Source organism: Hippopotamus amphibius, chromosome 1, assembly GCF_030028045.1.
Source record: "Hippopotamus amphibius kiboko isolate mHipAmp2 chromosome 1, mHipAmp2.hap2, whole genome shotgun sequence".
NCBI lineage: Eukaryota > Metazoa > Chordata > Mammalia > Artiodactyla > Hippopotamidae > Hippopotamus > Hippopotamus amphibius.
Window position 1 is genome coordinate 170,564,539 of NC_080186.1, and position 17,350 is coordinate 170,581,888.

The following is a 17,350-nucleotide window of genomic DNA, read 5'->3' on the forward strand; positions in this document are numbered from 1 at the left end:
ATAAATGTACAACTCAGCATCTCCTAGCAAACTAATAAAAATAATACAACATTCCTTTTTTATTCCTCCATAATAAGAAATGACCATTAAAAGCATATATGAATTCTGATGTTTATCTCAAGAAGGCTTTTGAAAACTTTACGTGAAAATACTACATATTTTCAATGGAATAATTTAAAAGGAAGACTAACTGTCCATGTATAGATATCATAAAATTTATCTTCAAAGACAACCTGTACCCATGTCTGTCTTTATAGCAAACAGTTCCATTAACATGTTCTGAATTTTATGTTAAAATAAAAAATCGTTAAGTGCATATGCATGGAAGTAGCAATTAAATTTTGGACATGTAACTCCTTGTTCGTCCATAAATTATCTTTCAAAATATAATTTCAATAATTATGTAACATGTGATTACAAATGTAATTCAGTATGGGATAATATTTTCAAAAACAATCTTTTCTATCACACAAAACCTTAGGATTATTAAGGATGGAAGAGAGGAACAAAGTAAGATAGAAAGAGAGGTATTCAAAAAATAGAATATCTCTATTTTAATACCTTTTATTATCAAAAGATGATAAAAAGCTGAAATCTAGTTCTCTGTGAATAACATTGAAAATTAATCAAGGAAAAAGAGAAGGCAAAAATAAACACTATTAGGAATAAAAAGTGAAGGCATAACTCCACATGATGTAAAGTTTAAACAGAAATAGGAAGACACTATGAACAACTTTATGCCAAAAAACTTTACACAGTATATGAAGTAAAAAATACTTAAAAAAATTTGCTAAAATCTTGCTAAAATGGACCCAAGAAGAAACAGAAAAAGCTGTAACTATTGTGCAACCATAGAATAATTAAAAGTGACTGTTAAATGTCTTCCCACGAAGAATACATCTGATCCAAAAACTTAAATTCTCAATGTACATAAGCCCTCTAGAGAACAGAAAAAGAGGGAATATTTCTAAACATACTTTATGATACCCAAATCAGACAGGAGTTTTAAAAGAAAATGAAAATAGTGATCCATCTCATGTATGAACTTAGATTTAAATGTGCTACACAATTTTTAACAGACTGAATCCAGTAATCCATGAAAAAATGTAATGTACCATCATGATCGTGTTGGGTTTTTCTTGGAATACAAGGCCACTACCATATCAGAGATTTGGTTAATACAATCAAGCACATCAAAAACTTCAAAATCTATGATTTTTGTATCTCTAGATACAAAGCTTGTGATACAGTTCAACATCAATTCATTAGAAAAAAATGTTAGCAAACTAGCCACTGAAGGAAACATCTTAAAATTAATGGACATCTGGACATCTATAAAAATCTATAGCAAACAACATTAAAAAACCTTAAAATGTTGAAAGCTTTCTTTTAAGATTAGGAAAATAGCAAAGATGGCATCTTGGCACAAACATAAAAAAGTGAATACATGATGTATTCAGAGTGGAAAGAGGAAAAAAAAATAACTGTCAATCTGGATTCCTGAACTCAACTAAAATTTTATTCAAGACTGAAGGTTAAATAAAGACTCTTTCAAGGAAACAAAAACTGAGTGTTTACCACCAACGGATCTTCCCAAAAGGAACTTCTAAATGGTGTTCTTCAAGAGGACTATGATCTCAAAGAAAAGGGCTGAAAAGCACTAGTGAGCAAAGAAACTGACAAAAATGAGGATAAATCTAAGTAAACATTGAATTCATAAAGCAATAATAATTGGACTCTAGCCATTATTATAAAACTTTTTCATGGGAGGATATACTAGAAATCTAGCACACTTACATCTCAAAAACTTTATCCCTTAGCAGAGACAATTTGGCTACTGACAGTTAAATAAATTTGATGTCTTCTCTTTCACCTCCCTCACTCCACATACTTCACGACTGCTAGTGGTAGAAGTAACAGACATAGGAAGAAAAATATAGTCTATCACAGCCAACAAATGAAGCAGCTAGCTGCAAAGGACCCCTTAATAGAACATATCTTAGAGTGTTAAAGAAAATCAAGGAAAAGAAATTTAGAGAAAGGAGAACTGTTAATACCTAGTTAATGAAGCCTCAAAGAAAAGAATAAAAAATGGTAAGGAACTATTTGAAATATCTGAAAGAAAAGTGATCCAGAATTTCCTAGTATGAAAGAGAGATATAAGATAAAAAGATTCCCCTTCTGGAATGGTGGGATAATTTCCCAGAAGACCAACCCTCCTGTAGCTAACAAGCATAAACTGTGGAATGAATGCAAAAATCAACCTTCTGGTGGTTCTGGAATGTGAACAAAGGCAGGCAAATTGTTTAGAGGAGCTGAAAGGATCGGCACAAGTTGAGTTCACCACCTTTGTGACTTTGACCTGATAGTGGATTGTGGTCATGGTATGATATAATGGCTAAAGCAACATACGCCATCTTTTTAGATTTATGAAGACAGAAACTGATGTGGTCAAAGCTGCCAAAACCTGAAAGGACAATCCCAAAAGGAAGAGAGTCAGAGAAGTCTAGGTCTTTAGGTGGCACCTGTACCATACATGCAAGGGACGCACTCCAAATTTCCCAGATAAGGAGGGTGAGCTGACCCAACATACGAGGTGCTATCCACAGTAGGTAAGATAGTTTCCAGTTTGATTCTAACAAACTTAATCGCTTGTGAAAACGAAAATCAAAACACTCTTTGGAAGAATATAATAAAATCCACAGTATCTGCTGCAACAGGGGTCATCAAACTCTTTCAATGAAGTGCCAAATAGTACATACTTCAGGCTTGTGGGCCACATGATCTCTGTTGCAACTGTTCATCACTGTCATTGTAGTATGAAGGCAGCCAAAGAGAACACGTGAACAAATGGGGGTGACTGTGTTCTAGTAAAACTTTATTTCCAAAAACAGGCAGTCAGTCCCTACCCCATAGTTTGCAAGAAATTAGCATATTAACATATAATATGTTAATCTATTAATATTGTAGAATAAAAACATGCATACACAAATAATCATTCACAAATCTTCTGAGTAGCCTCACTCATAATAGCTCACATTCCAGATGTCTACTAAGAGGTGATCTGATAAAGAAAACAGTTTATGTACCAGTGGAATACTATTCATCAAGCAAAACCCCTAATTACTCATACTCATAAAAACATATAAAGAATGTCTGACTTTTGAATGCAAGATGAGAGGAAAATGTGGTTTCTCCAATGTAAAATAGGAGGGGAGAACAAGAGTAAAAAATAGAGCATAAATATGAAACACAAACATGAAATAAGTTGACAATAAAAATCCTAAAACACATCAATTTAAATCAACGTAAAAAATTTTAAAAGAGCTGATGAAAATACAAAAAAAATTACATTTGGTTAAAATAGAAAAATATAAAATCTAGCAATTGCTTCTCTCTAGTAATCATATCCATCTATCTGTACCCATATCTGTATTTATATTTTATCTGGAAAGACTGAAGATAAAGATGTGATAAATATTAGCCAGGATAATGGTTTTAATGCCAGACAAAATAGACTTTATGGCATAAAAAAATGCAAAAGAGAAAAACAGATCCACAGATGAAAAACCATAAATATGTATGCACCTAGCAATATAACTCAATATTATATAAGGTAATAACTGACAGAAATATAGGGGAAAATAAATAAATCAGCAGTTAGAGTTGGGTATTTTAACATATGTCTATCAGTTACTAATGGATCAATCAAACCAAAATAAGCAAACAGATATAGTATGCTTCATCTAAGATCTAGCAACAGATAGTGAACTTTAAAAACCATACATTCTTTAGCAGAAGACCTAAATAAACATTTCTCCAAAGAAGACATACAGATGGCCAATAGGCACATGAAAAGATGCTTAACATTGCTAATTATTACAGAAATGTCAATCAAAACTATCAATACAATGACATATCACCTCACACTAGTCAGAATGGCCATCATCAAAAAGTCTACAAATAATAAATGGTAGAGAGGGCATGGAGAGAAAGGAACTCTCCTACACTGTTGGCGAGAATATAAACTGGTGTAGCCAATATGGAAAACAGTATGGTGATTCCTTAAAAAACTAAAACTAGAGCTACCAGATGATCCAGCAATCCCACACCTGGGCATATATCTAGAGAAAGGTCTAATTTGAAAAGATACATGCAACCCAACGTTCACAGCAGCACTATTTACAATAGCCAAGTTATGGAAGCAACCTAAATGTCCGTCAACAGATGAATGGATAGGGGATGGAAAAAGATAATCCATGCAAATGGAAATCAAAAGAAAGCTGGAGAATCGATACTCATATCAGATAAAATAGGCTTTAAAATAAAAAAATGTTACAAGAGACAAGAAAGGACACTACATAAAGATGGAGGCATCAATCCAAGAGGAAGAGATAACAATTATAAATATATATGCACCCAATATAGGAGCACCTCAATACATAAGGCAAATGCTAACAATTATGAAAGAGGAAATGGACAGTAACACAATAAGAGTGGGGGACTTTAACACCCCACTTACACCAATGGACAGATCATCCACACAGGAAATTAATAAGGAAACACAAGCTTTAAATGACACAATAAATCAGCTTGATTTAATACATATCTATAGGACATTACATCCAAAAACAGCAGATTACACGTTCTTCTCCATTGCACATGGAACATTCTCCAGGATAGATCACATTCTGGGTCATAAATCAAGTCTTGGTAAATTCAAGAAAATTGAAATCGTATCAAGCATCTTTGCTGACCACAACGCTATGAGATTAGAAATCAATTACAGGAAAAAAAAACTGTAAAAAACACAAACACATGGAGGCTATACAATACACTACTAAATAACCAAGAGATCACTGAAGAAATCAAAGAGGAAATCAAAAAATATCTAGAGACAAATGACAATGAAAACACAATGATCCAAAACCTATGGGATGCAGCAAAGGCAGTTCTAAGAGGGAAGTTTATAGCAACACAGTCCTACCTCAAGAAACAAGAAATATCCCAAATAAACAATCTAACCTTACACCTAAAGAAACTAGAGAAAGAAGAGCAAACAAAACCCAAAGTGAGTAGACGGAGAGAAATCATAAAGATCAGAGCAGAAATAAATGAAATAGAGACAAAGAAAACAACAGCAAATATCAATAAAACTAAAAGCTGGTTCTTTGAGAAGGTAAACAAAATTGATAAACCTCTAGGAAGACTCATCAAGAAAAAGAGGGAGAGGACTCAAATCAATAAAATGAGAAATGAAACAGGAGAAGTTACAACGGACACTGCAGAAATAAAAAGAACCATAAGAGATTACTACAAACAACTATATGCCAAGAAAATGGACAACCTGGAGAAAATGGACAGATTCTTAGAAAGGTATAACCTTCCAAGACTGAATCAGGAAGACATAGAAAATATGAACAGACCAATCACAAGGAATGAAATTGAAACTGTGATTAAAAATCTCCCAACAAACAGAAGTCCAGGACCAGATGGATTCACAGGTGAATTTTATCAAACATTTAGAGAAGAGCTAACACCCATCCTTCTCAAGCTCTTCCAAAAAATTGCCAAGGAAGGAACACTCCCAAACTCATTTTATGAGGCCACCATCACCCTGATACCAAAACCAGACAAAGATACTACAAAAAAAGAAAATTACACACCAGTATCACTGATGAATTTAGATGCAGAAATCCTCAACAAAATACTAGCCAACAGAATCCAACAACACATTAAAAGGATCATACACCATGAGCAAGTGGGGTTTATCCCTGGAATGCAAGGATTCTTCAATATACGCAAGTCAATCAATGTGATACACCATATTAACTAACTGAAGGATGAAAACCACATGATCATCTCAATAGATGCAGAAAAAGCTTTTGACAAAATTCAACACCCATTTATGATAAAAACTCTCCAGAACGTGGGCAGAGAGGGAACCTACCTCAACATAATAAAGGCCATATATGACAAACTCACAGCAAACATCCTTCTCAATGGTGAAAAACTGCAAGCATTCCCTCTAAGATCAGGAACAAGACAAGGATGTCCACTCTCGCCACTCCTATTCAACATAGTTTTGGAAGTCCTTGCCACAGCAATCAGAGAAGAAAAAGAAATCAAAGGAATCCAAATTGGAAAAGAAGAATAAAACTGTCACTGTTCGCTGATGAGATGATACTATACATAGAAAATCCTAAAGATGCCACCAGAAAACTACTTGTGCTAATCAATGAATTTGGTAAAGTTGCAGGATACAAAATTAACACACAGAAATCTCTTGCATTTCTATACACTAACAATGAAAGATCAGAAAGAGAAGTTAAGGAAACAATCCCATTCACCATTTCAACAAAAAGAATAAAATACCTAGGAATGAACCTAACTAAGGAGGTAAAATACCTGTACTCAGAAAAGTATAAGACACTAATGAAAGAAATCAAAGATGACACAAACAGAGAAATATACCATGTTCTTAGACTGGAAGAATCAACATTGTGAAAATGACTATACTACCCAAAGCACTTTACAGATTCAATGCTATCCCGATCAAATTACCAATGTCATTTTTCACAGAACTAGAACAAGAAATTTTACGATTTGTATGGAAACACAAAAGACCCTGAATAGCCACAGCAATCTTGAGAAGGAAAGACGGAGTTGGTAGAATCAGGCTTCCTGACTTCAAACTATATTATAGGGCTACAGTGATCAAGACAGTATGGTACTGGCACAAAAACAGAAATATAGATCAATGGAACAGGACACAAAACCCAGAGATAAACTATGGTCAACTAATCTATGACAAAGGAGGCAAGGATATACAATGGAGAAAAGGCAGGCTCTTCAATAAGTGGTGCTGGGAAAACTGGACAGCTACATGGAAAAGAATGAAATTAGAACACTCCCTAACACCATACAAAAAAATAAACTCAGAATAGATTAAAGACCTCAATGTAAGACCAGACACTATAAAACTCCTAGAGGAAAACATAGGAAGAACACTCTTCAACATAAATCACAGCAAAATATCTTTTGATTCACCTCCTAGAATAATAGAAATAAAAACAAAAATAAATAAGTGGGACCTAATGAAACTTCAAAGCTTCTGCACAGCAAAGGAAACTATAAGGAAGACAAAAAGACAACCCCCAGAATGGGAGAAAATATTTGCAAACGAATCAACAGACAAAGGATTAATCTCCAAAATATATAAACAATTCATCCAGCTCAATATCAAAAAATCAAACAACCCAATCAAAAAATGGGCAGAAGACCTAAAAAGGCATTTCTGCAAAGAAGACATATGGATGGCCAAGAAGCACATGAAAAGCTGCTCCACATCACTAATTATTAGAGAAATGCAAATCAAAACTACAATGAGGTATCACCTCACACCAGTTAGAATGGGCATCATCAGAAAATCTACAAACAGTAAATGCTGGAGAGGGTGTGGAGAAAAGGGAACCCTCTTGCACTGTTGGTGGGAATGTAAATTGATACAGCTGCTATAGAACAGTATGGAGGTTCCCTGAAAAACTAAAAATAAGTTACCATATGACCCAGCATGGGCATATACCCAGAGAACACCATAATTCAAAAAGACACATGCACTCCAATGTTCATGCCAGCACTATTTACAATAGCCAGGACATGGAAGCAACCTAAATGTCCATCAACAGATGAATGGATAAAAAAGATGTGGTACATATATACAATGGAATATTACTCAGATGTAAAAAGGAATGAAACTGGGACATTTGTAGAGACATGGATGGACTTAGAGACTGTCATACAGAGTGAAGTGAGTCAGAAAGAGAAAAACAAATATCGTATATTAACACATATATACAGAATATAGAAAAATGGTACAAATCAACCGGTTTGCAAGGTGGAAATAGAGACACAGATGCAGAGAACAAACATATGGACACCAAGTGGAAAAAGTGGGGAGGGTTGGGGGGGAATGAATTGGGAGATTGGGATACCAAATTGTACTCTCTAAATATATGCAGTTTATTGTATGTTAACTGTATCTTAATAAAAGTTCTTAAAATAATTTAAAAAATTTAAAAAAAACAGATGAATGGATAAAGAAGATGTGGTATATACACACACACATAGTTTTCTTGGATTCTCAAGGGCCAGTATTGGAACATTATCAGGAAAAAGGTTCAGCAATCAACAGTGCTCATTACAATGAGATGCTTATTGAAGAGCTGAAGTGTAAACTTCAGATTAAACACAGAGGACAGCTATCCAAGGGTGTTGTGATATCACATGACAATTCACATCCGTACACTTCTGCCCACACTGTTGACACTCTGCAAAAACTTTGTTTTGAGGTGTTAAAGCATCCTCCCTATAGTCCTGATCTTGCTCCATTGGACTTTCACCTGTTTGTTCCCCTGAAAGCAGCCCTAAGAGGATGAAGATTCATGAGGTAATACGAAAGCTTGCTGACAAATGAACAAAGTGTATTGAAAAGCAAGGAGATTATGTTGAAAAATGATGTATCTGTCTTTCCTAAAAGTTAATTAAAATAAATTCTACAGTCAGAGTGCGGATAATTTTTGACTCACCCTCATAGATTATCCAGTCAAATAAGCTGCCATCAAACTCATGCACTCACAAACTGTGCAGGACTAAAGCTCAAAGAATAGGATGAAGCTCTGATTAGATGGCAAAACAGGCATATTCAATCCCTGGTAGTTTTAACCCACTATTTATTGATTAACTTTATTGATTGTATAGGAAGAAAGAACAGTACAAATCTTCTACTTCATCAATCTTAACAACATGATTTATCAATGACACTGTATTAGTTGCCCAAAAAACAACTTGCCATCAAGGGCTATTTCATGATAAGCCTTTTTAGTCCAAATTGCCACTGCCTCTGGAATGTCACAATGCCAAATCACAGAGACTCAGTCTTCTATAATTCTTCATAAGGTAATTATTTCAATGCCAGTCTGTCCATTAGATCAACTGAGAAGTTTTAGAAGTCCTACATACTTTGATGTATCAAGTCAATATAAGAAAAATGTAAAACTGGAACTTTCCATGGTACTTTCACTTTAAGTCACCATATGATTCAATTACACAAGAAAGTTTTCTACACAATATAGTATGTATGCAATTCACATTGTGCCTAGTCCAAAGCCAAAGGCAGAACCTTAAATTTCCTGGAGGTCTTCATTTTTTTCTTTTAGCAAACTTCCTTCTTATTCCAATAATGTAACTCTCGAGCAGCCACTTTTTATTGATTCTAAGAAAACATCGATACCTCCATATTCTTAGCAAGGCTAAGTAATCTTAGGCAGCTGTTAAGATAGCTTGATGCAGTTATTAGCTGCCTCAGCCACAAGATGCCAGATGGCCCAGAGGCACCAAATGTTTAGGACTCAGGAACAAGGCCATCCAAGAAGTTAGCATATCCATGCAGAAGAGTGACCAATTATTGCCGAGCATCGAGATGTTTCACAAGCGATCTCTACAGCTATGCCTTTAAACATTTTGCAGATGTAAGCTGCTATCCTAAGGGCAAATTTATAGCACTAATTAGATCAGCATGTACATAATGTTGGAGTCCCTAGTGCTTGTACATAACTACTTGTTAGTAAGAATGGAAGAGCAATATCTAATTCAAATACTACGGGCCAACTGCCATTGTCTCAGATTGTACCAGAAACACACATGTTCAAAAGTCGCTATGAATCCTCCTCCATGCAGCTCGATATTTATTTATAACCGATTGGAAACAAGATGGTCATAAGGATGCCTGATTCATTCAGGTGTAAGCTGTGAAACATAAGCTACATACCCTTACAAGTTGTTTTTCATGCCACTGAATTAATATTTTAGAAGGTTATCCTCGTATTCTCTGGACACATTATATATCTAAGAATCAACTATTTCTATGGGTAAAATTTTAGAGTTATTATTCCATCATTCAGTTGATTCACTTATTAATTTAACAAATACTTATTAAAATAGCACTTATTAAGGTGCCAGAGGTACAGTGATAAAAAGGACTGATAACTCTTTTGATATTATGGAGCTTGCCTTCTAGCTTTGTTTTGTACAAAGTCTAGATGACAGATTGGTAGATGTGGTGTCTTCAAGTGTATCCACTTGAAGGTGTATGTGTGTGGCTTAACTCACAGAACTATTCATTCTTCTACATTTTTAACTACTTCCCCTTATATTTTTAATCTCTATCTCCTGATACTCAGGTGTTCAGGGATGTCAAGATATGTTCAAGTAACAGTGTCCCAAACCCAGTGGGGAAAACGTAGCAATTGCATATTCTCAGACTTCATTTTACTGCCCTTGTCTTCAGCTTTTGGAAGTGCTAATCATTTCTCCTTTGAAAAATGTTTTCACTTAGCCTCCACGATCTTACTTTCTCTTGGTTCTATTCCTAGCAATAGATTTCTTCAGAGTTTTAATTGTTGCCTTCTCCTTATTTTCCTAACCTCTAAATACTGCGGTGATTAAGTTCAGTATCACCTACTTGTTGAGGACTTCCAGATAGATATCTATTCTGGACCTACTAACATCTCTACTTGGATGTCCAATGGACATCTTAAACTTAAAACATGAACCTAACTCCATTCCAGTGCATTTACTTTCTGTTTCTTCTTGCTATTATTTTTCCCAAGATAAATGCATGGCTTGTTATCTAACTTCCTTCAGATTTCTAAACAAATGTCACTTTCTTTAGGGAGCCTTCCCAGAGCATCCTATATAAAATAGCACCATTCCCACCCTCCCATCCCCATCTGTATTCCCTATCTTTCTTACCTGAATTTATACTTCTCCAAAACTTTTATTACCAACTGACATATTATATATGTATTTACTTACTGTTTCCCCAGCTAAAATTTAAGCTCCAAGAAGGTGGAGTTTACTTCCTATTTTGTTATTAGTACATAGAACAGTGCCTGGAAAGTACTTGGAACTCAATAAATATTTATCAAATCAATGACTGAATTTTTAAATAGTCTCTTCTGTGGCTCTGCCTACCTACCTAGCCACCCCCCTAATTTCTATTCTTTTCAAGCTGCACTAATTTGGGATGGAAATGATGATTTTCAAGGGTGGTATCAGAATGCTATTTTGGATTTTGGAATTAAAGAAGTCCAGCTTCTCAGCCCTAAAAGACTTCAAAAGATAACACAGTTTCACTTTTTGTTCTACAGAGTGTGACTCAGAAAGAAAAAGAGCTTTGACTAAGGTTACAAAACAAATAAGAGGCAGAACCACTGTTAGAGCTCAGGTTTCATGCCTTTCCCGCCAGTACTCACCAACCAAACCCCATTAGGAGGCATTACTTTTCCTTGGTTGCCCACAGCAGCCCAATCCTTTCTGGTGCAATTTTAAAATTGTCTTTAATGATTACATATAGATAGAACTAGAGAAAAATCTGGTCTTATGAATAAAAATGCCATATATATAGTTTTATATATATATAAAATTTCAGGGGGAGGAAAAGGAGAACATTTCTGGAGACTTAAAACCTAAAACTTAATTCAGTTTGCAAAATGCCTAGTTTAAAACAAGGCAACATCTTTGGATACTGGGGAATAGATTTAAAATCCCCTAACAAATAGTTATACTTTCATAGGAAAAAAAAAATCCATTCAGGTAGGTTAATGATAAACAATCATTTAAATACAGCAAACAACCTAGAAAAATTTTTTAAAAAATCATTTAAAATATTTCTTGACCCTGATGATGTAGGTGGTATAGGGGATAAAGTAAATTCAGTCTAAACACAGGATCTAAGATTTTTCCCATACAATGATACAATGTAAAGAAGTTTGCATTCGATAAAAAGCAGTAGAGCATAGTGGTTACATATATTTTGTTCTTTGGATTTGCATCTGACACTCCCTCTTCATAGGTGTAATAACCTAATCCTGTTATTTAACTTCTACAGGCCTCAAACCATTGATCTGTAAAACAGGACTGAATATTAACTATGGTATATAATTGTTATAAGAATCAAAATAGATCATAAATATAAATGATTTACACACTGTGGCATCTACTTTTTAGAGTTCAAAATATTGTGGAATGGTACTAGTAAAATTTAACTGATTGCAATATATAATTAAAAATAATTTCTAAAATTTTGAAAAATAGTGTTTACAAAAAATGATCTAAAATTTACCAAAATCATGTTTGTAGCTGATCATTTGCTGAGTTTTTCTAACCCTTGGGGTATTTCATAAAACATGAACATTTTTCATTGATCAGCTCTATCAATTTTCTGTACCACATGAACTGAAACCACCTCCTATGCAATAGCACGATAATAACCATAGACAGCCTACTCTGTTTCCAAAAAAGGATAATTTCAGCATGTAGATGTGTTTACCCACAAAACCAAACTTGCGGACTTCAAAATATTCATTTTTACCATGATGATTTAAGGAAGAAGATTGTGACCCAATTTTTGATTGTCTAAAGTCCCTGGAGATGAGAGTAGACTGAACAAGATCAGTAGATGAGATCAGAGAAGTATTAGGACAGATAATACAAAGTCAACCTGGCTACTGTTGTAATTATCACACCCTATGTGAAGCTCCAAGGATCCATGAGTCTGCCACATGTGAACCCCTGGGTGTCTGGTCACAATCACACACCTATATCAATTCCTCTTGAGGTCTACTATTGCCAGATGAGTATTACAGTCTACACTTTCACATGTCACATTTAATGCAGTTCCAACTTCTTTACACATTCATTTATTTTAATCTTAAGTCAAATATTCACTGAGCGCCTACCATGTGCTAGCCATTGTACTAGATGCTGGAGAAACACACTGTCCTCCTGGAGCTTACCCACTAGGGTAGGGAATTAATAAGAGGAGAATAAACAAGTGAACAACTTCTTTGATAAGAACAACAAAGCAGAGAGAGCATAAAATATGCCATAATGACATATAACCTTTACCTTATAATGAACTTTAATTATTCTGCCAGTAATCCAAGACACCATTATCTTCAACAAAGCCAAACTCCTTTGAGGCAATCACAGAAACTTAGGTACAGTGAAATACAGCTATCAATTCACTCTAAGCATGATAATCAGTTTAAGCCTGAAATACAAAGTGGGTGAGAGTATGTGTATTTGAAAGAGGTAGGAAGAAATGGGCATCTACGGGATGAACTGCAGGAAGAGAGAAGAAAAGAAAAATGGAAAGGTAAACAGTTATGAAGGTCATTCTGCTCAATCTTTCAGATTTCAGATTTTTCTGGAATGGGACAACTGGCCTAAGTAACTGGTGACTGACTACTAATACAGAGACACTGCTTAGTTCACCATCAGATATTTACCCTTTCCCTCTAGTTTAACTATTTAGAAATGTACTAATTTTTATTCCTATAAAACATATTTTTAACAATGTATTTTCAGGGTTAAAAGATATACTCCTTCCTCCACAATTACATGTTCATATATCATTTTTATTATTACATTTTCACCCATTAACCTACCATGTAAAAAAGTAAGAGATTTAAAATAAAAGCAACGAACTGGCATAAAGAAAAGACTTTTCTGACTTCAGTGCCATTTTTGAAGTAGAAATTCTTGGGTCATTCCTTCCTGGCTTTGATTAAATACCAACACCTATTTCTATCACTTTCAAAATGTTAGGGGAAAAATGCAGAAAACTTTTCTTAGAAAAATGCTTCTTTCCAATATTGGGGTGCATTGTAGCCACAAACTGTAAAATAAAGTCATCTTCCCCTCCTCCAATCAATACTTCTAAACAATGGATGTGAACATAAACTTAAAAACAATACCACCTGGATACAACCCTTACCTGCATCTCTTGACAAAAGGAAGCCAGTGGCCCAAAGAGAATCTGACATTGCTCGTCAGCAGTGTATGTCATCTCTGGCAACTTGGAGGGAACCATCACAGAATTGACACTCTGGGGATTTGTCTGCAGCAAGCAGTTACTGGCCTTTGACCTGGCAATATGCAGATATATGTAACATTTTGAATTAAATGCAAAAAGTTGTTAAATTAGTTAACACAGCAGCAGGAAACATTTTGATACTAGTAAAAATATGTTCTTACTTGTATTTATAAACTCTTCTATTGAATGCCCATAGAAATTATCCCATAGATGAGAATCATTTGTTTATAATTATTACGACAATCCTAATAATAAAAAAAGTTCAAGTTAACAGAACTTTTTGGTTTTAAAGATCTTTCATATGGATTAACTCAGCTAATCTACATAACACTGTGAGGTGGTTATTATTTTACACACTTATAAGATGAAGAAGCTCAGATTCAGAGAGTAACTTGCCCAAAAGTAATGTATGAAGGTAAGAAAGCAACTATATTCAGGAATTTAAAGAATCTATGGAAAGCATTCTCAAGTGACTCAATAGTATGAATATTTTTGTATTTGACATTGTACTAAACTTCCATTTATGGGGTAAAATTTAATTTTATCATAGTTCTGATTCATAAGAAGACAAAAAAATCACACACTCATTAGGACCTACTGAGGGGCTACTGCTGCAGTGAAGAAGAGCATGCCCAGACTATACTGAACATATTTCTGGAAAGCGTTATAGTAATGAAATAAATACATTTTAGTAGCTTTGAATATTCACTTGACAAAAAATTAGCTTGACAATTTAAATGGTATGGAAAAATAAATTTATTTGTGCAGTGAATTTAGCTAGTTAGGTGTTCCTATATTTCTTGTTTAGACTTTTGGATACTTCAAGCATCTCTCACTCACAACTGGGACTTTGCATATCACCTACTGGTAGTGTTTCAGCTTCCCCTTCTATTACTGAAGGAGTAAGTAAAGAACAAGAGCTTTAAATGAAAACTAGAACAACAGTACTCTTTTTTTATTTTTTTCCAACCAGGCAGAAGCTATGCACTACCACAGTTGAAGGTTGAAAAGAGGAAAATCAAAGACTATTACAATGGTGAAAACTATGTATTGATATTAATGAAAAAAGATTCAGAGTTTAGAACTACCACAGTGGAAAGGTGGTGCTTTTGTTAAAGAGGTTCCTCATAACAAAAGATGTAGAAGGATGAGCAATGAGAATATTTCCACTGAGAAATTTTGAAGAGGCAATTAAATATTATAAAAGCTTTTTTATCATTATAATACTTTCAGCCTTACGAATCATCTTGCCCATCCTCTTGTCTGAAAATGTGGAAACTAAGAAACAAGTGGGTTAAATAATATGTCTCAACTCACCCCATGAGTCAGTGGAGAGTCAGGACTGGAACCAAGTACCTTGGTTTCTAATCTGGTGCCCTTTCTGCTCTGTCACGCCACCCTCCCAGGTTGGTAGAGGAAGCAGGCACACATACACATTTATGACACAGCAACAGCTTAGTGACCTCAGTACCTTAGAAATCTTTCCAAATCTTCCTTGCTACATCGGGACCATGAGACATCACCGAGATTTTGTCCTTTAATCCATTCACCAGACATGATATGAAGACCATCAGCACATGATGGGTGGTCATTGTCATGATTAATCCCCATGCTGATTTGGAATATAAAATAAAAAATTACACTAGATAAATATGTTTAACCTGTTAATATAACTGCAATTAAATTATAGCTAAATAAAGTAATGGGAGAGAAGTTAGTTTTTTTATTTTCATTTTTTACTTTTTTTATTGAAGTAGAGTTGAATTACAATGTGTTAATTACTGCTGTGCAGCAAAGTGACTGAGTTATACATATATACATTCATTTTCATATTCTTTTCCATATGGTTTATCATAGGATATGGAATATAGTTCCCTCTGCTATACAGTAGGACCTTGTTGTTTATCCACGCTCTATATACCAGTTTGCATCTGCTAATCCCAAACTCCCAATCCATCCCTCTCACCCCTTTCCCACTTGGCAACCACCAGTCTATCCGGAGAGAAATTAGTTTTAAATGTCAAAATAAAATTCAATATCAGATTGATTTATTTTTAAAATTTTATTATCTAGATTAAAGATCAATATTTTTATTTAGTAAAAAACATTTTCCCAATCTAGTAAATAACATGTTTAGTTCACCTGTATCAAAATGATCTATGGACATGTTTTTCACATAGTAGTAGGTATGAAACACATAGAAATAGTAAGTTTCTATTCAATCACACTAGATTCTTGCTCTTGCCTAAAGATCCTTTATTCATTCCTTTTATCAAACCCCAAACCATATTAAAGTATTATTTTCCCCAACTGCTTCATGAGATAGTCTTCTTCCAATCATCATAAAACACAAACTGTCCTTGGGAAACCTGCATGCTCCTGGCCATCTTCATCTTTTCTACTGAATCCTGAATCTGTCACTCTAAGTTGTAACTCTATTCTAAAACTCTGACTTATCTTCTAATGGACATATTAGAAGAATGTCAAATTCAATGTGTCTAAAAGCTGCCCTTAACATTTTCTCTTTCAAACCTCTACATACTCCTATATTCTCTCTTACTTGTTCTCTCTCCTGTGCCTTTGCTTGCCCCCCCAGTTTGCCAAACCAAGAATCTTCAGGTCATCATTTATTCCTTCCTCTCCCAAATTATCACCCAGGCTATCTTATTTACGAATTGTTAGGGGCAAGCCCTGCTAATCTGATTTCTAAATATTTATTTCAACTATTATTTTCTTTCAATTCCCTCTGTTACTATTAAAGAGGATTATAAAAATATTTAATCTTGACAATTACTATGGCATTCCAAGTGGGTTCTGTGCCTCTCATCTTTGGCAGCATTTTCCCTTCTCCGCCCGCCCTGCTTCAGTAAGATCTATTTAAAAACACAATTGGGCTGCCTTTCCTCTGCTTTTCCATTACCTCTAGAGCAATTTCCCGCTCTTTAACATGGTACAAAGTTTCTTAATCTTCTTCCAAGCCGTTTATTGCATTTCTTTTCAGCAAGAGCAAATGATCTGTAGTCCTGAACATTACCTTGTTGCTTCCTTTCATTCTCTAGGTGTCATTTTCTGTGTGTCATACACCGTAAGAAGGGAGTTTATAAGCTTGACTTAAACAATCCTATGAGGTAGGAACTATTACATTACCACCACCCTTTCTGCTGATGAGAAGTAACTTTCCCAAGGTCATTCAATGAGAAAGTGGAAAGTAGCTATGTCCGGACTGAGGCGGCTGGCTCTAGAACCACGTGACTAAGGGTTACACATTTGACGTCAATGAACCCATTCCCTCCCTGACCTATCCAGAGTGACTTGCCTTCAATGTCTTTCCCTGGGTAAATTCTGCTTAATATTCAAGATTCATGTAGATTACTTTCAGGAGGTCTTCTTTTACTGACTCACACATCATCT

General features: G+C 34.8%; 1 protein-coding gene across 1 annotated transcript in view; it reads right to left on the minus strand.

Annotated features, from left to right (window-relative positions):
* The window catches only part of ADAMTS19 (ADAM metallopeptidase with thrombospondin type 1 motif 19), a 264,246-nt gene that overhangs the window by 93,461 nt on the left and 153,435 nt on the right, over positions 1–17,350 (minus strand). Inside the window, exons 9-10 of the mRNA XM_057735960.1 lie at positions 15,411–15,551; positions 13,841–13,991 (exon numbers count right to left, since the gene is read on the minus strand). Coding sequence (XP_057591943.1) covers positions 13,841–13,991; positions 15,411–15,551 — 292 coding nt within the window. The remainder of the gene's footprint in view (positions 1–13,840; positions 13,992–15,410; positions 15,552–17,350) is intronic.